Source organism: Pseudopodoces humilis, chromosome 5 (assembly GCF_049639895.1).
Source record: "Pseudopodoces humilis isolate 2021_Gansu_Grassland_sample_001 chromosome 5, ASM4963989v1, whole genome shotgun sequence".
Classification (NCBI taxonomy): Eukaryota; Metazoa; Chordata; class Aves; order Passeriformes; family Paridae; genus Pseudopodoces; species Pseudopodoces humilis.
Window position 1 is genome coordinate 66,420,275 of NC_142204.1, and position 19,871 is coordinate 66,440,145.

At 45.0% G+C, this 19,871-nt stretch overlaps 1 protein-coding gene across 4 annotated transcripts in view; it reads left to right on the plus strand.

Annotated features, from left to right (window-relative positions):
* Positions 1-19,871, plus strand: part of FRMD4A (FERM domain containing 4A) — a 356,654-nt gene that overhangs the window by 241,811 nt on the left and 94,972 nt on the right. For all 4 annotated transcript variants that reach the window (XM_088055158.1, XM_014255213.2, XM_014255212.2 and 1 more), the window contains exon 3: positions 17,889-17,983. In XM_088055158.1, coding sequence (XP_087911284.1) covers positions 17,889-17,983 — 95 coding nt within the window. The remainder of the gene's footprint in view (positions 1-17,888; positions 17,984-19,871) is intronic.

Genomic DNA, 19,871 nt, shown 5'->3' on the forward strand with positions numbered 1-19,871 from the left:
ATGCATCAGCCCCACATAGCAGCCAGACCATTGCATGGGACAAGCCTCCAGCTGCTCAGCAGCTCAAAGGCAGAAAGGCTGTTTGACTCTGGCACTGGCTTATGGAATTTCTTGATTGCCAGAAAGACTATTTTTTGATTAATTTTGTTCTGTCTTTTGAAGACATTTCAGCAGTAGATGCCTGGTTAGGATACCTTTCCACTTGGACTCTGCTTTACTCCTTCTTCATCCCTATCTCTAATGGGCAGGGGATGAAGAAGCCTATTTCATGATGTTCAGTTGTTCTAAACTTCATCTTCTCTTTTCATTTTTATTGTCTTTTGAGCAACCAGAGAGTTTATATGTACTAATGTGCTTTAAAGAGAAGGAAGCACCATCCATGCCTCTGACCTAGCTCATCTCACGGGGACTGGATGCCCATTTCTGACAGCTTCTCACTCTGCTGTTTCCCTCCACTCCTGTCTCAGGCAGATAAACTGTGAGCACAGACTGAGCTGGGATGAGCCCCAGTAACTCCACTGTCCTTCCTCCCTGCACTCGTGTCCCTTTCACAGGCCTTTTGATGCTCCTTCAGCAACTAAAGCTGCATCTGCACGCTCCACCATGACTTTGGGACCAGGCTTTGGGATAAGGGGGTGAGATCTGTCCCTGGCTGTACATTCCTGAGAATGGGTACCCCGGAGACAAATATTTCTAGAAAGCAGGATGGTGACTTTTATATGTATCTGGAAATTTGTCAAATTATTCAGCAAATGTCACTGATGACAGAGACACTGATGATCAGGCACATTTGCTGTGATTCAGAGCTTGTCACAAGCATTTTGCACAGCTCTAGCTCTTGGGCTCTAGCAACTGGTTCTAAAGCAGTCCATTCCCTGAAAAACAGTATGGAGGCAGAGAGCATGAATTATTATTTGTTTTCACTGTGTGGACAGTTGATCAGTGACAGATGTTTCTAATTGCATTAAGCAAGTGGAAATAATGAGAATTAGATAGCAGATTCTCCAGGAATTTACATTTAGATTGAGTTACAATTTGCTATTAAAGAAGCAAATTCAATGTAGATGCATTCGTTCTTCAGCAGAAATTGGAGACAATTATTTTTAATTATTATTTGATTACTTAAAAATGAGCTGTGTTACTGTACTTAAAAATATTTGACTCAAGGGGATGACTTAATATGTGCACTTTATGTGCTCCTTAAAAGATATGGAACGATGAAATTGTTCATCAGCAAACATCTCCAGCTCCCCAGTACAGTCATATTGAAAGGCAAATGAAAACCAGAGGCTGCCAGAACCCCATCTCACATTGCAACAATTTGGTCAGTGCCAGGATGGTGGTGATCAGATCAGGCTCACCCAAACCGTCTGCATCCATCTGACAAATTGAATGAAGTTGCACTGATGGAAGACAAGCTGCATCCCCCTTTGGACACCACGCTCTGCTGGGTTTGGCAGGAATTCCAGGCTGCTAATCCCCGTGCCGTGCGTTGCACGGAGCTGAGGGAGAGCCAGGCAAGGCTGAGCAGAGGTGGGTGCTCAGGCTGGAGCATGGCGGGGGGACGAGCACGGCCTCGGCACGCAGGGAGCAGCAGCATCTGCTGCCTCCAGATGACACATTTCTGACAGTTATCTCCCTATCCATGCCAAGAGGAAATGAACTGTGGTTCAAACCGCTGGAGGTTTTCCTTTTGGGACTCTCTCTCACAGCATTTTATTTTATTTTATTTTATTTTATTTTATTTTAGCTCCTAGATTTCAAGTTCAGCTTCAGACACAGAAATGTGTGAGTCCCCTGTCAGCAGAGAAGGGATTTATGTGCAGTGCACATTATTGTATGTCTCTGTTTAGCACAGAATCCAAGCTATAATATTTTTTTAACCAACTAGCTGGCTCAGCTTTTCTTTTTTTTTTTCCTTTTGCCTAATGAGAGCCTTATCCAGAACTCCTTGAAGTCAGAGTCTGTCTATCAGCTTCAGTAGGCTTTGGATCAGATTTCACATCACTGATTCATTATTAATTACACATCTGGGACTCCCTTTTCAAAGAGTTCATTGTTAAATAAATTCACTTTTAGACATTACAGACTTGGCATTCTTGTGCGTTTAATAAAAGTCTGGCAAACCAGCAAAGAGCCATAGGCCAGCTTCTCTTCTGGTACTGATGGATGAATCTCCACTGAGCAGCAGTAGTTTACACTATAAGGATATAACATATCTCTTTGCTCTCATATAACCACTTCCAGTGTGAGACTAAGTCTGTGTTTGAGAATTTTACCTTTTCTGGGATTTCTCCTCTCTTTTTGTAACTTTTCCTACCAGCAAGAGTTCCTCTGTGGATTCAGACACTGCAGGGTGAAATATATTTGCTGTTGAGTTTCTTTTCTCTTCAAAGAGATTCTGGCATCTTTTTCCTTGGACAAACTACAATCACATTGTCAGAGCTTCCTGGGAGAGCAGACAGGCAGGCAGATGTTTTCCTGATCTCTATGGCAAGTGGAATGGAACATTGTGTTTCTAAATATAGGGTCTTTCCCATAGTCTTCAATAATCTAGCTCAAGTCCAGAAATTGAAGTGTCCAATGAGCTGCTTTGGAATTTCTGTTTACAGAGGAATCATTTTGGCAGGGGAATATATAGAAATGAAGGTTTTCCTACTGAATTCCATTCAAGGCTATATCCTTGGTGAAAATGGACATCTTATGTTGTGATTTAATAGCAGAGGGTATTATTCCCACTTAGAAGCTGATGGCACAGGGACCAGCAGCCCATACAGACGTTTCCTGTGATGCAAGGATCTCCTAAGCTGCACTCAGCCCATCCTGTGCTTTTGCAGGGCTGCCCAGACACATGACAAAAAAAGGATGGGGTGAGACTTTTTTCTCCTGATGCAGAGTCAGAGTTTGGCTGAATGGTCCTGGTTAATACCAAAGTCCAAATAAATTGTAGGGATATATTCAGATGATGGTTACCCATTTTCCAAAGCTGTCGCTTAGTGAACTAAGGAAAGGAAAACCAATAGAAATGCAGTTCCCATTGTTTAAATAATGAAGCTCTTAATGTTGCTCAGATGCAGGCATCCACTGAGTCTGTGGCATGCTCCCAGTGCAAAGATTAAAAACTACCACACAGACGTGGAAGAGTCTGTGAAAAAAGAGAATTTTGACACTGCAGCACTTGAGCCCCTGAAAAGTCAAAGCTAATTCCCTACTACAAGAGAAACATATCTCCTGTTTTATCACAGAGAATGACAAAACCTTTTCTCTGCCCAAATTCACCTTCCTCAGTTTTTCAGAAGTCACATTAAATGCAATTATTCTCATCACCCTCATGTATGAAGTGCAAATTTTTCCAAAACCACAACCCTTCAGCATTAGAAATGACAAAGATGTTTCCTTCTTGCCATAAAGCAAGTTTTGGTGTCAGTCCACAGCCACCTGGTAGGATATGAGGAGGGAGAGAGAGAGATGGGACTGTCACATAAGCAGTGTGACCACTGGCCAGTCAGCAGAGATGCCTTCAGTTGCCAGAGGCCATCAAGACCTCCAGTATAATTTTCTGGAGCTGTTTGCACTTGCAGCATCCACCAGCAGCATGACTGATGTCCAGGCTGGCCCAGCTTACAGACTTTGTTACTGAATGAAATTCACTGGCAACAGCCTCTCTGATATCCTTGCCCACACTGCTACTGTGGAATCTGGTCCTGCCTGTCTTCCATATCAGATTTAATGAAAGCAGGAACAGATACAGCTGCCTAATCATTTCCATTTCACTTTGCAGTGAGGATGTGTCTGGGTAAGACCCAGAAAGACATTTTCTGGACATTGTCAAGGAAGCTCAACCTGTGCCCAGCAACAACCTGTGCTGTGCCACTTCATGGCACACTTGGACATTTCCCCATCCACAGGCCAAGGATCACTCCTTTCCAGAAGCCAGGCTGCCTTTATTTGTTTTCTACCCCTCCTGCTTAGAAAAATTTCCTCAATTCACCATAGTCTCCAAGCTTCTCCTTTCATGGTTCATTACATTCACTGGTTAATTCTGCTGTCGCCCCAGTACGTGGGCCATCATCCACATTTGTATGCACTTACATTTTCCAATTATTTTCTTCATAGCTGTTTATCACTAATAGTTTCTACCCTGCCTGAATCCTCTCCTAATCACTCTGTCTCATTTCTTTATTCTTTCTTTGCAGAAAAAAAGGTTGTTTGCGGGGTTTTTTTTGTTGTTCTTTTTTTTTTTAATAAAAGACACTCACTATCTCATCCGGTCATTCATTTCACCCTCCTCCTTTATAATGGAACTGGTTTATTACCAGCACTTCTTTTTACAAATATCAGGAGAAATAAGCCTTTCTTATTCTCCCAGTAATTCCTATGGTGAGCAAGTATTATTTTGCTTTCTTTCTTTTTGAGCTGTGGCCAACAATCATTTTTCTCCATTGCCTCCTCCTTTACTTGTGGAGGTTACAGTGTGACATTGGTGAGTCTGGAGTCAGGAAATGAAGCCCAGCATCCTTGTCCCCTTCCCATTCAACTTCAGGGTTACCTACAAGACATTAGAACAGAGCTGTAAGGAAGGGGGGCTGATAGGACCCATTTAGGCTCCTGACTGTCCTGATCTGCACCAGGATGATCTATCTAGAAGTGGAGACAGAACTTGTTTGTGCCCAAGGTTTCCCCATTGAACCTTGATCTGTTCATTCAAGTGTCCTCTCCCTGTCCTTCTGCTGTTGACATGGGCAAGTGCTGGATGTGGTGACTGCTGTGGCTGACAGAGGAGACCAGACCAGAGGATCAAAGTAGCTTCCTTGCTGTGTCCCAAGGCATGCTGGACATGGAAACCTTTGCTTCTTAGCAAAGCAAGTGAAGTTGACTTAGCAACACACTGAAGTTGACTTCATATATAGGCTCTGAATGTACAGACTCAGTAGGGAAGACTGCAGAGGTGCTGAAGGAAGGGTGAACTTTTGTGCTTCTGCAGATTTTGATCTTTTCAAATCAGAATTCTGCAGATGTTGATCTTTTCCATTCCCTCTGAAATAACCACGGTTCTGTCACAAACCTAATTCTCGGTTATATCTTGCACCTTCTACTGACTCAAGAAGCAAAGTCTCCTCTTGGGTGCTCACCCAGAGTGGAGGGACCCTGTGTCTTACAGGACAAGGTGTATCAGCCTGCCCCATGGTCCAGCCACCACTCTGCTGAACTTGGGACCACACTCAGGCACAGGAAGCCAGACTACCAGTGAGGAAGTAAATGGGACAGCACTGATTTACTGTACCTTGGGAGCTGGACCTATACAATGCATCACACTTACTTAACTTCAAGGTTAAAGCAGCTTCCTTAGCTTTCCCATTTCTGTCTTTCCCTGACTGCTTGACTCCCCATAACATCTGAGCTTTGCCATCAGGCAATGAGCAATGTAGCCAACATCTGGCAAGTGAAGTTCAGCCTCTCTCTCCTGACCTTCCCAGGGGAAGAGCTGTCTGTCTGATGTGTAGTATTTTCATAGCATGATTTACATCTGAGTGTGTTAAGCCAGAAACTTCAAAACATTGTGGCATGTTCTTAATATAGCAACTGTGCAATATGCACAGATAATTAAACTGATGAGAACATCCAGGAAGACCAATGTGCTTCAACTCCCAAGTTCCTTAGGGGAGGGAAATCCAACATTGCTGTATGTATGGAGAATCTATTGGTGGAGTCAGCTCTTTTGACTGCATCCCTAAATATGAGTACAGATAGAGATGAATGCACAAAAGCCCATGCACCCCCTATGCTTCTGCAGGCATTCACCTTCCCCAGTCTCAGCACATGAGGATGTGGCTCTTGTTAAGTTTAATTAATTTCCCTGCATTCACAATTAGTGTGTAAAATAGAACAGGATGACTTAATCCTGTGCATCTGACCTAGCACTATTGTTTACTTTATTTACTTTTATTCACAGTAGGTTTGCTAACAGAGGGTTTTTAAAATAAATTAGTTTAATGTGTTTAGAAAATGGGTAACAAAAATAAGCATTCACTTAGCTTATTAAACATTTTCAGAGATGAAGAAGTGACTTTGAGTGAGGATGGAAATAAACATCCTTATTCAGGAGAAATTTTTTAAAAGAAAACAGAACATAAGAATGCAGCTAAGCTAGTATGTCTTGGGAAATTATTTTTCCTTTTCCACATCAGCAATAACAGATCAAGAGTATTTTCAAGCACCAATTTCTGTAGGCTGCATGAAGGGAGATGGACATTTCTACAGTTGATTTGAAACTGGATGAACTAAAGCGCTTCAGAGGTTTACAGTCGAAAAGATAAATGGATTGTGTGAGCTGTCCAATTTCATTATGTGTCCCAGCCAAACTCTTTCTTTAATGTTTGATAGAATTATGATCAAATATTTCAAAATAAAAATGCTGACCTCTGTAGAAATTGTTGTTGACCTTGTCAAGGTAGGTTTAATGCTTTAAAAGAATACCAACAATCTCTCAGTGATATAAAACTTCAACAGACACTACCAAATCGAAATATATATAGAAAGGCAGCTGGTTATTCACGTTGGCCGAGCGCTTATCGAGCCCCATTGTCAGCTGAGTGTGAAATGGATTCCTGCCCAGAAAGCTGGCTCTGAAGTTCGCTTCATGTTCAAAGTTTGATTTGCCACAAGTGATACAGTCAGATGATTTAAAACACAATTGACTTTCTTGCATCAGTTGACTACCCCGTTTCAAAATTATACACATCTCCAGAAAGGCAAGTACTCATGAAGACTCAAAATACTTTAAGCCAAACATTTACAATACCGATTATCTGAATAAATTTGTCACATACTTTCTTAAAGTAGGCCACCTGACTTCCAACCCAGAGTGCTGCACAGAATGCCGTATCTGTGTCTTTTTTTCTTTGCATTAAGACAAGGGTTTGAACCAAAGCCCTGCACGCAAACACTCTTAAGTCCCCAGCATGTGCAATTCACATCTTGAGCTGCTTCAGTTTGTATTAATTTAGCACCAGTCTCCAGTTGGAGAGCTCCATCTAATCTGGCCTCTGTATCCGTCACTGCTGCATGTTATGTGCAGAGGAAGGTGAAAAATCTGAGCCCTCAATTCTGTGATAAAACCATGTGATATATGTTTATCCTCAGAATATCATTGCTTGCTTAAATTGATTACAAATAATGACAATGAAATCCATCTCTGTTGCAGGGGCATCTTCCACAAGGTTAGATGTCTTTGTGTTGTAAAATGAGACTTTTCTGACTCTTTGCAAGGATGAGGGAAAGAGGAAAGAGTTGTCTGATTACCCAGGCTTTTTTGAGGCTGTAGGAGCATGATTTGCTACGGCCTTCTTCAGTTAACTAGTGCTGATATAGCCAGTGCTGCTAAACCGTGGAGATCCAAGTGCCAAATACACCCAGTCCCAGTGACCTGGAGATCAGGTGGAGTGGGAGAAGCTGAAACCACCATGACCTTGAAAGTCATGGTGTGCTTTAAAGCACAGATGCTTCACTCCACTGCTTGTATGAAACTGATGGCCCTGAGCCAGTGCAAAGTCCCCCTGTGCGGGGGTATTTTCCTTCTGCTCTGCTGATCTATCATCCATATTTTTCTCATTTACACATACAGATCTCATAGATGCTTCATACATGAGGAGATGGGAAGCTACCAAATAGATCACTAATAGGTTCAAGACATTGAGGATGATTTAAAGGATTAGTGAATCTGATCATCATAGACAGGAATGGCTTTTCTTCTGCTCTAAAGGAACCAAATTTGCTTGAAAGTTGCTTGTTTGGGTCCACATTAAAAAAATTAGTACCTTTTTTTGCTCCAGTTCTTCTGAGTTAGCTCCAAACTTCTTTATAAGTTTGCTCTAAATTCCCTGAAAGTTTAAAAAAATACAGTCAAAACTATCACATTTGGGATGTATTTTTTTTTAAAGTGTATTAACCCACAGCATGCAGCTCCTGATGACACTATAAAATTTTTAATGGAGTTAAAAGTAGCCTCCTGAAAAACCAGTATTTGCTGGAGTAAGCACATAGTGAAGCAAGCAGCCAGCCAAGCTTGTCTTCAGGGGTGTCTTGTAAAGGTCAAACCAGATTTGATGTTGTGTTAGGATTTGGGAAAAACCCAAAGAAAGATAACAGAGGAAGGATCTGTTTCTTCAAATAATCCAAAAACAAATCTAGAAAGTTTAAATAAAGAATAATGAAAGTTGCATGTGCAAATTGACTTGGGGCAACTTTTTAACTTGCTTCAGTGATGTTTTCATGGCTATTCAGATGAGCTGGCAGTGACTTTGGCAGTGCTACAAAAACCATTTTTACATCAGTCAGCATAAGGAATTCCACACTTTCCATCAAACCCCTCCAAAAAAGAATTCTGCTTTCCCTTCCAGTCCAGGTTTGCTTCTGTGGTTGGCCAGATCCTCTCACTCAGTTCATGCTCTTGGCCACACTTCAGTTGGAAAGGACTCAAGGGTGGCTTGAGTCACCCTTACATGAGGTTACCCTGTGTGATCTTTCTTATGCTCAGAAAGATATCCCAGGGGGATATGTGAGGATTTTGACCACTTTCCTCTGGAAATCCTGTGCAGAAAGGACTGCTTGTGCATGCACAGATCAGTGCTCTGGCACACAGGAGGTACACTGGGGGACACAGGACCTGGCACAGATGTTCCATGAAGGGGATGTGCATTGAGCCTTCACATCCAGACTGCACAGCTCCAAGGGGATCTCTTGGGGGATCCCAGGAAGAAATACTTTACAGTGTGCTGCTCCTGATGGCACCCCACGTACTGAGGGCAGACGAAGACATAAGTTTGAATGCCAGGCACAAAATCTTTTCCCTCTCCCCAGTCCTGCAGGAGACAGAGAGGAAGATTCTCATATGGGATGTAGTGCAGTAAGGTACCAGATCTCCTTATACTTCAAGTCTATGGATCAGAGTCAGGGCCAACCCCAAACCTGGGATTTTCCAGCTGCCATCCTCAGCACCACAGCAGGCTCTTTCTTTAATGTATGTGGGGGCATTAGCTTCTCCAAGGGGAGACAGAGAAGGGATAGAGTAGGCAGAGGGCAGAGGGAGGGAAGAAGGAAATGCTGAGGCTTTTGTCAAGGATGAGAGAAAGATCTGAGCATGGAGCAGATTTCCTGTCCCAGTACCAGTTGCAGCTGGCTGGCCTCTTTGGATGCAGTCACCTGAAAACTCTGCTGGAGTCATGGGATGATACAGATGGCAACAGAGAGGAATGGGGTCACTGGGCATTGACACAGACCCCTCCTGAATGAGGGAAGAGTGCCGCTGCCTCTGCATCAGACAAGAAAGGGAGAAGGGATGCTAGAAACCCAAAAGTGTCTTTTTCATCCCACCAACTGCTTCTCATTTTGGTTTTGACATGAATTTGCCATGCAGACTTGGCCAGCTCATGCTTTTTGCTTTCTGTGACTGCAAAACTATTTAAGCAGATTCCCACTGCTAATATGTAGGGGGAATTAGAGAATATCAGCAATGCCTTCTGACTTAAGATATGGAGTGTCAGGTATCAGCTGAACCCAGAAATTCATCTATCTGTAAATATTTTTGAGGCAACTTGTCAGTAGGGTGTTTCTAATCCTTTTACCAAACAGATTTCTTTTAGAAAACTTGGGAATTTTTTTGTCTGTTTCTCTCTGACCCTAACAAATCTTAATTCCCACAACTTGCGGGTGTTGACTTTCCAAGAAAAAAACTTCATTGGCACTCTGTCACCACCCTCCACATTCCCGAGGCAGCTGCTGGAGGCAAGTTGTCTCATTTGCTTATGTAAATGAAGGAAAGAGGTTTTTAGAGCCAATCACTGACTCTGGGAAGGAGGTGCTGCCTGTGCCAGCACGAGCAAGGCTCCTGCCGCCAGTCCCCGGCACTGACGGAGTTCAGCTGTTCCGTGATAAAAAATAAGGCGCTCCCTCTCCAGGCATTTTGCATTTCAATGAATAATTTTTCACCTAACTACATCCCAGCCTGCTTTGATTATGTGCATTCCATATACTGACATAATAATGAGGAGTTGAGGAATAGAGGATCTATCCCGTAAGGGGAATTGCACACTCCAAAGCCCCAAGCCCTTTAGCCTGAGCAGTTTTGTACAGTATTATTACCCTGTATTAATTCAGATGACACAATGACCAAAAGGGCCGTTACTGGATATTTACACAACATTATATAGAGTGACTTCGGATTTTTCTCTTCTTGGAAATGCGTGAAATGGGTTAAACAAGAGGATGATAGAGCTGTTGGCAGATCCAGTTCGACACGCGAATTGCAAGTGAGGGACAGTTCGGCGGCCCCCGGATGAAAGAATTCCGTGTTCCGTGAATGAGGAAGCCGGGGAGGGAAGGAGGCACAGTCCATAGCTACCATGGGGCAGTGCACTGCCTAATGCCCAGGGGAGAGCATGGAGCATCTGCTGGCTTTCAGCAGGTGAGGCTGCTGGCCAGTGAGTGTCGGTGCTCTGAGGAACAGAGTTAGAACACGCAGGGCCTGCAGGGGCTTCCTTACTGCCCTTATCTCCCTGCTGTTGGACGATAGAGTAGGGGCTGGTTTTAGCAGATGATCTAATTGATGGGGACGACCTGGAGTTTGCTTCATTAGCAAATGCTAATAGTCGGTGGAGGGGAAGAATTGTGCGTGAAGCACCGTTTGGCACTTCGGTTTCCTCCTGATTACACCGCCCGAGGCTCGAGCAGACCGAAGAAGAAGCGCTGCTCCCTGCCTGGTAGGACTGAGCCGGGCACAGCCACGGGAGGAATTGCTCTGCATTCATGCAAACTGTTTCTTTTCCACCTCACCTCTCCTGCTGAGGGGCTGGCCACACAGCACGCATTCCCCAGCCTGCACTGAAACACAAGCCACAAAAAACATGTTTTTCAAACATTTGAATGTTGAGCAAAATTTGACCAAATCAACAGGACTTGAGAGGCTGGTTTGAGGTAAACACAATTCACGGTCCATCCTGCAGAAACCAAACCTGCTCACAGCTAAAAAACAGTGGTTTGAGTCCTGGAGCCTGTGCCTGGCCATAGCACAAAATCAGTGCTGAGCACCAGTCCTGCAGACAATCTTTAGCATTGCAGCACTTGGCTTAGCAGTGTCTCATCTTTGCATTCTTGTGCTGTATTGCACTGTAAGTCCCTCCAGCAAAGAGACAGTGGATGGTAGCAGTGCTTTTAACCTTAATGAGGTTTTAACCTTAATGAGGCATCGCTTGGTGTGAGTTATGTACCTGGTTCCCACAGCTCAACTTGTGTCTGTCCATATGTTGAAACTATACATTACCCAGAAACCTTCTGCTGCAGAGAATTAGGGAGAAGCTATGACATGGGGGAGGGGGAACATATAGGCTTGTTTGACAGTTAATAAAACAATGAAATATACTTTGTATGTGCCTGAGTTTCTAGGGACATACCAGCAGCTGCTAATACCATGTCATCTGTTTTTTATTCATGGCACTGCTGGACTGTGGATAGATAATCTCTGTATATAACTCACTCCTTTCTAAGCTTAATGGGAAGCTGTCATAGAGAAACATGATTCTCTGCCAAAAGTGGGCAGTCTGTCTTTCCACTGGGGGAACACATGATTCCAGAGTTCCTCGCTCTGCTCAAATCTCAGTAACATTGTCTTCTAATTATATTGCATATTTAATACTGGAATGCTTGTGTTTCTGCTGTATTTTCCACAATGACTGGCAGAAACAGCCCGTTCTGTCTCTGTCAGACTGAGAAGCACCCCATACCTCTGGTTGTCTTTGTGACCCTCCTCTGGACCCACTCCAACAGGTCCATGTCTTTGCTGTGCTAAGGGCATCAAAGCTGGATGAAGCACTCCAGGTGGGATCTCACCAGAGCAGACCAGAGGGGAAGAATCACATCTCTCAACCTGCTGGCCACACTTCTTGTGCTGCAGCACAGGACATATTTGGCTTTTTGAGCTGCAAGTGCTGAATCATGCCCAGCTTTTCATCCACCAGTACCTCCAGGACCTTCTCCACAGAACTGCTTTCAATCTTTTCATTCCCCAGCCTGTCTCTGGGGAATACCAGATACCAGGGGTTTCCCTGACCCTATGTGTTGCATTTGACCCTGTTGAACCTCATGGGATTCCCATGGACCCGCTTCTCAAGCTTGTACAAGTCCCTTTGGATGGCATCCCTTCCCTACAGCTTGGTGTCAAGCTTCTCCCAGTCCATAAGAGATCTTTCTCAGGCTCCTTCCTCCTCCTCCCATCCTGTGTCTAACACATGCCCATAACATGTCTGTATTATCACTAAACCTGTGTGACAGTGACTGTGGCTGGCGTTAGGAGGCACCAAAATGGGGTTTTCATGTCACCTTGAGCAGCAAAGTCTTGCTGTGCATCACCTGTATCTCACATCCTCCTTTTCCTCTTTTCAGCACTGGGGAGGTGTCCCATGAGCAGACCCCAGCCTGCTCCTCCAGTGGCTACAGCAGCCCATATTAATGAGCTCATGCTAATATGAACTCATCCAATAAATACATCAAAGAGCCATGAAACTCTGGGATTTTGGCAATGAATCAGTTTGAATCATCATTCTTCATGCAGCTTCCCTTTTCCAAGGAGCTTTCAGGCTTGTCCTTCCCCTCCCCACTTGCCTTCAGTGCTCTCTGTGCTCTGCTGTTGTTCAGGGAAGTTGCCATCATGTCTAATTGGGAAGAGACACCTGTAGAGTGCCTCTGTGCAGAGATAACTGGAATACATTGAAGAGAAACTCATCCCCTGTGGTTAATTTGCCAGTGCTGAGTGCTCCGTTAAATAGAAGAGATACTGAGTTGGACATGGCATGCATTGAAGCTTTCTTGGTGTAGCTTTTGCTAGCACAGGCTGTGCCTGTAGTCTAGGGTGTGGAGTGGGCTCTTCAAGCAATGGGGAATTGCAGGAGGACATCCCTTGGAGTGTCAGCCAAGTGTGATCCATACGGACCTTCTTGCATTGCCCTTGGTGCTTTCTCATCATATTTCTTCACGGCAAGTTCAAGTCACAGAGCTGCTACTAAGGCTCAGCCCTTTCCCTGCCACTTCCTGACACCACTAATAAAGCTCTCTCTTTCCTCTAAGTCATTATTTGAACAAACTTCAGCTGTTTTGGAGGGCAAGGAGGGAATCAGTTCACTGCTTCAAGCCTGCAGGGTTGCAAAGAGCCCCAGCCATGTGCTCACTGTGCTCCTCACTGCTGAGGCTTTGTGGATGCATGGCATTATTATTTCAAACAAACCTCTCCAGCATGGCCCAGGGAGCAGGGTAGGATGTCTGGGTCATTCTACTAATAAGGAGGCAGCCCCTAATGAATCCATCTCTGCTCCCCTGCCCCTCCAAGAGGGAAGAAAGAAACCTCAGAGTGCTCTGAAGTCAGGCTTGACTTCACAGCAGAGTTGCCTGCTCTTCAGAGTATCAGGAATCTCCTGGACAAGGTTTGGTGCCATCACACCTGGCAGGTGGATCCTGACTTATTAAGTTTTGTAGAAAATGTCACGTTTGCAAGTCCAGGAAGTCCGGGTTGCAAAATGTTAACTTGTTCCAGACTGGAGCAGGATTTGGGGAGTACAAGTAGGGATCCAGAGCCAGGAAAGCACTCAGGTTACTTCAATGCAGAGAAGCCTCGAGGACAGGGATTGGTTAATAAATGGCCAGCGTCTGTGCCACATATTCAGCTACACAGGAGTGTGGGTCCCTCAGCCTTTCCTCCTGGCAGGAGTAAGCATGTACCAGGAGCAGGCTCTTCTTCCCCAAGGGCCACAGCTCCAGCATGCTGGGACCACAACCAGGTCCCTGCTGATTTCTCTAGTAACAATGGCAATTGATTTACAGAACACTGTTCTTTACATGCCTTTCTGCAGAGAGGGTCCATTAGCAGGAAGGAGCAGCAGGAGATTCCCTGGCTATACAATGCTGCTCTGACAACCTACCCCAACAGCAAAGCATGTTCAGCCCTCACTGTTCTAGATGAAGAAGTTCTCCTGGTGTTCCCTATCCCAAGTTCAGGCCAGCCAGCTGCAGCTATGACAGCCCCATGCTTTTTGTGATACAGGTTATATGGAGGATGCCAGGAAGGTGTAAGCAGGAAGGGAATGAGGAGCAGCAGATGCAGAGGGGTCTCCACACCTGCTTGGGCTCTGTAGCTCTGCATCATTGAGGACATGGTTCAGTTTCTACTCAGAATTCCACCTGTTGTCCTGATTTATTTCTGTGGGATGCACAAGGTGTATCTTGCTGACCATTCAATTGTATTGAATCCAGAAGTTCCCAGGCCCACTTTCTGTTGATTTCTCAGCTCTCAGAGACCAGTCCCAATCTCCTTCAATGTGTCAGTGATGGAAGTTTTATTAATGCAAAATTTTCCCTCAGGAAAATGAAGTCCAGAAATTAATAATGAATTAAAACAACTTGCCACAGGCATCGCTAATGAGCTCTTTGTCTGCGCAGCTCACATGAAAGGAGGTCATTGCTCAGCCATTCCCATCGCGAATGGCAAGAAGATTAACCGCTAACATCGAGCGTGTGGGTCTCTCCTGAGACAGCGGGACAGGCTGCAGATCTGCTTCTGCCTGGCTGGCTTTTCTTGCCTTATCCCTGCTCTGCAGGTTTGTCTCGAGGAGTCTCTAATACCTGGAGAAGACACCTTCCTCCCCTCCTCTCCACACACTCAGGTTGCCTGTCTGTGTTGGGAGGACAGGGAGTCATTCCACTGGAAAGGACAATAACCTTGCAGAGCTTAAGGGGAGAGCGGAAAGTAATCTTGGAGGGGACTAGCAGGGCTTAACTTCACTGCCATAAACCTCTTCAAGGACTCTGGCCCAGAAACTAACCTGGCACCACTCCAGTGCTGGGTCTGCATCTATTGTTCTTTTCCCTTATCTTGCAAGGCAAAGGGTTTTATCCTGCTTTATCTTCTACCACAGGCTTTGGAGAAGGCCCCACGGCAAGGGCACTGGAAACTGTGCTCCTGCTGAGCCTCAGGGGGCTGTGCTGAGGGAGCATCAGGGAAAGGAGCATCCGCTTCTGGGCAGTAGACATGGGAAAGCTGTCACACCATGCTGACCACATCTCCTTGGCTTTTTCAGCCTGGTCTCACACAGCAGAAATAAGGAAGCAGTATGTTGCATTTACCCATTCTGAAAAGGGTGGCTAAAGGCAGGTGGTTTTGGGTGCTGCTCCTCACTAGATAGCTGGGAGTGGATGCAGCAGTGCATGGGGCAAGTTCAAGGGAGGTTGAGCATCACTTCTCCATGATGTGAACAGCAGAAGGGACTTTCTCCCTTGTCCAGTGTCCCTTGTGGCAGCATTGTCTGACTGCAGCAGAGGGACCCATACCTTCCCCATGTCCACGGGCAGCCTCTTACACATCAACTGTTTATTGCTCTGTTCTGCTTTCTTGAAAAAGCTCAGCCTTTATCTTACATGTGCTTAACACAGGTTTGGGAAAATTCTGCTGTGCTTGAGGCATGATGTTTTAGCACTCTTTCCCACCCCTGCCCTCTCAGGTGGGACATCCAGCCAGGCTGAGTGATGGCTCATTCCCTTGCTTGGCAGCACAATTGCTTGTTTGTCAAATAACTGAGTCACACAGAGCACTGGGCACCAGGCAGTGACAGCCACGCAGCTCCCAGCCTGCAATACACTCCAGCATGAGGATGCCTGGATTCACCTCCACCAACTGGCCTTGGCCATGAAGGAGTCAGTCCTGCCTTGCATTCCTACCCCTCCTCTTGTGGTAACCCTAAGCTGGGAAGAAATCCCTTTCTGATGCAGAGAGAATTTGGCCCAGCCAGAAGAGAAGAGAGCAGGGACCCTTGGGCAAGGGCAGGGGAAAAGCAAGGCTTCAAATTGTTCATGGACGGGAAACAAACCCCTCTTTCTCTCTCTCCTTTAAAATTTGTGCTTGTTTGTCTGCTGTTAAGCTGAAAACTCACCTAATGCCCCCAGTAACTACCTGCATTGAGCCTGTGTATCTCTGAATTCACCTGGCAGTCTTGCCGTCCTCTTCATCACAAAATTTGTGTATATCATAAGTCAAACTGTTGTCTTTAAAATGCTCTGACAAAGTGAGGTTCAACTTACAGGAGACAGGGATGCTGTAAATGTCTGCCCCTCTCAGCACAATGCCAGGAGAGCAGCATCTGAGGAGCCCTCAGTGAGACTGGTGTAGCTGGTGTGCTCTTTGCTTGGGTCTTTGATGGGACTTGGGGGGACAGGGGTCCTGACCATGGTCCCATGCCTGGTCCACTCATCTCTGAGCACATTTGAGAGCTTGTTCAAGAGTGAAGGTCAATGCAGTCACCAGTGTTGTCATAGCAGAGCCTCCAAAGGTTGTGACTGAGAAGTCTGACTTGGAAATTAAAATGAAGCTGGTTGCATCCTACCTATTTGTTATCTGCCAGGCTGTTCCTCGTACACAGCAACTTCTGTTGGATTCATTCAGAGGCTGCCTTAAGCCAGGGCTGCATTTAGGCACAGCTATTGCTTCTTTCTTTGCTGATATGACCTAGAAACTCCCCATGCATTGGATGTCCCCACTAGGGTGGGTAGAAGATGCTGCCATGGTCATACGAATGTCAAGGAAATGTACAGAGAAGTAAGTTTGTCCCAGCTGTGTCAGCTACTGTGATAGTGCTGTGTTTTGGGACATTTTCAAAGAGTCTTGAGTCTTATAAATCTGTTTGGAAGTTAGATCCAAATCAGGGTTTTTCTACTATGGCTGTTTTTGTGTTTATAGGACAGAGCAGTTGATTACGACAGCAGGGTTCTCACATCCCTGCCACCCATTTTCTGCACAGCATCATAATTTCACCTCCATTTAACAACAGGTTCACATCTGGGGTACCTGACTCAGCTGCTCAGCAGACTCATTGGGGCAGTCAAGCCTGCAGACAGCTTTATTTTCACTGAGGTTTGCAGCACAGAGATTTGTAGACCAAATCCTTATAAGCAGTCGCCAGGGAACACTGTTGGGATCTCTGACCCCAGCTGTGCCAGTGCTGCTGTAACAACTGCAGCTTTGGGATCTGGGGCTGTTACAAGGCTGAAGTTACCTGGATCCTTTGTACTCCTGTTTCCTACAGGTGACAGGGCGAGAGCTTTGCAAGTGCCAAGGCTTCAGAAATCTGGTTGGAAAAACTGGAGCCCAGCAGAACAGATGAAAATTCATAGAGGCAGGAGAATACATTAGAGTTAAAAGACAAATAAGGTTATGCAGAAAAGGTAGTAATGAACCATCCTCTGTTTCTCTGAGCTTGGCCTTTATTGTCTTACAAAGAGTATTTTCATAGTGTGTGCTAGTTTCCCGTCTTTCCTTCCAACTGCCTAAATTTGAGGATGTATTCTTATCTCTATATGACAAGCAATAGTGAATGGGAAACTATTTTTTTCTGTCATTTACTTCTCATTTGGTCCCGTCACATCCTATCTTTTGGCACTATGTATTTTCTTAGTGTTATGAGCATATATCTATGCTGTGTGTGAGAGAGTGGGTGTCTGAATCGTGTTTGTAAAGGCCCTTGATAAAAAGATTTAACAACTAAAATTATCAGAGAGGCAGGAGTGGGCTGGTCCTGGTAGATCTGAGCACTGGCAGGCAGCACATCATCTGTCTGCAGAGACATTAAGTGCTGAATAGGTCAGAATTGCCAGGTTTTTAGTATTTACCTAGGAGGGAAACTACTACTGCTCATTTCAAGGAGCTAATGTTCCTTGCAGATTTAGCTTGAACACCAGAGGGAACATAAAAGCAACAGCTGTGGAGTAGTTTCAAGGATAGTGTTTTCCTCCTCAAGCACAGTGCAGTTCTATCCAATTCTCCTCATTAATCACTTTCTTTCATTTTTGTTTTTCAGCCAAAGCTTTTGGCCAAGGAGCTGCTTGACTTGGTGGCATCTCATTTCAACCTGAAGGAGAAGGAGTACTTTGGAATTGCATTCACAGATGAAACGTAAGTGTGAAAAATCAAAGACCTAAGAGGCAATTCTTAGTTACAGAAAATCTTATTGTAGAAATACTGTGTACGCTAAGGTCCTAGACCAAGGTCTAGGGAGGCATGGACCAAAGTACCCCAAAATTTGAGGTTTTGTCTTTGGACAGGCCATATCTACCCCCAGATTAAACGACAAGAATAAAATTAGCACTGGAGAAACATTACAGGTCTGCCAAAGGCTATGATTAGTCCCAGACTGTGACCCCTTAGTGCTACTGCACCACCCTGTTCCATTTTTCCAGCTGTTTTCTCTCGGGAGTTACACCATCCTTGGCACGTGGACTGTGTCTTGTATGGACACCCACCTTGGTTCACAATAGGCTTTTTTCTTTGTATGTTAATCAGGAAGAGGCTTCCCACACCTAAATCATTTTTAAAAACCAAGATTTTCAAGCCAACGCTGTGTCCTCAGAACAGCTGAGTCAGCAGTATTGCTGTCATGAGCCAGTTCCGCTCTCCTGCTGAAGTGGCAGGGAAATGTAAATTATCTGCTGGAATAATGATTCAGGATCGGGTAATCAGAGGCTGCTGGATAATTGCACAAACATATCCGCATTCATCTCAGCAGCTAAAGTCAATTCCTTTGGCAAGCACCTGCCTTGGACAGCCTGAGGCCATCTCAGGACACAGCTCCAAGGATGGAGGAATACTCAGCAACAGGCCTGTGCAGAAGCAGGAGTCGAATCAGATGAGATCCCAGAATCCATCCCAGCTCACTGACATGAGTAGCTCAGCCCTGTAGACCTCCAACCCAACACAAATTAATGAGACTAATCCTCCAAGGAGAAGCACTAGGAGGGACTTGCCTTTTATAAAGCAGGCGTAGGAAATTGCTCCTACCAGAGTGTTTACTCTTGGAGAGAGCAAGTCATTCAATGGGTGCTGCCTGAAAGGCACAGGGAAGACAAAGAACACTAGGAGAAGAAAATGTTCCTGTAACAGTCCCAAGAGCGCAGGTGAGAAACAAGGCACATCTCAAACTGTAACCAGAGAGCAGCTGAGCAAATCCCAGCTCTCAGTTCAGCTGGGCAGGCACAGGCCTCTCCTGGGAGTGCAAGGGAAGTTAATGAGGAGGTGTCAGCAATTAGAAAGAGCCCAGCCTCCCCTGGAACTTCCAGGTTTAATAGGATGAGCAAAGATCTGGGTTAGCAAAGGGAGGAAGCAAGAGAGCTGACGGAGGTTGTCAAGGCAGAGCTCAGAGATGCAGATGGAAGTGCACTGTCCAGGCAGGATTCAAAGGGTTAGGTGATGGCATCCACACACTTGGTCACCTTCAGACCTGTAGATGGAAAAGGGTTTTCAGGAGATGCTCAGCTAGCCCAGATGAAAGATGTGGGGACATGCTTATTGAATCAAGGAAGTAAAGCCCAGAAACAGCCCTTCTGCTGTCCCATAGTGACTCTGACATTTGCACTGAGGCTTCTTCAGTGCTGTGAAAATAACCCTGACAGAAGTATTTCCTCTTCAGTTGTAAAATGCTTTGAAGAGAGTTGGTACAAACAACAATTGTTTTATTTGATTGAACACAGCCAAAGAATATACTTGGGGCCTTGGGCAGAGTCTTGGAAATAGATGTCCCAAGCCAACTTCAGAAAATAAACTGGGCTGTCTAGACCACATATCTTAACCTGCAACGTGAAATGGAAGTTTGAAATATCCTCTTTCTTAAAAAGTAGTAAAAACAGTCTCTTAATGTGTGTTTGCAGGACACATAACCCAGACCTTTACCTAATACAGACCAGGAATGTAAAAAGAAACCCTTTAATTCTGTGACACAGGCCCTCGGGGACTTCTTTCTCTTCACTCTCCACTGAGTTTCCATGTGTTTTACTTGAAGGGGACTCAT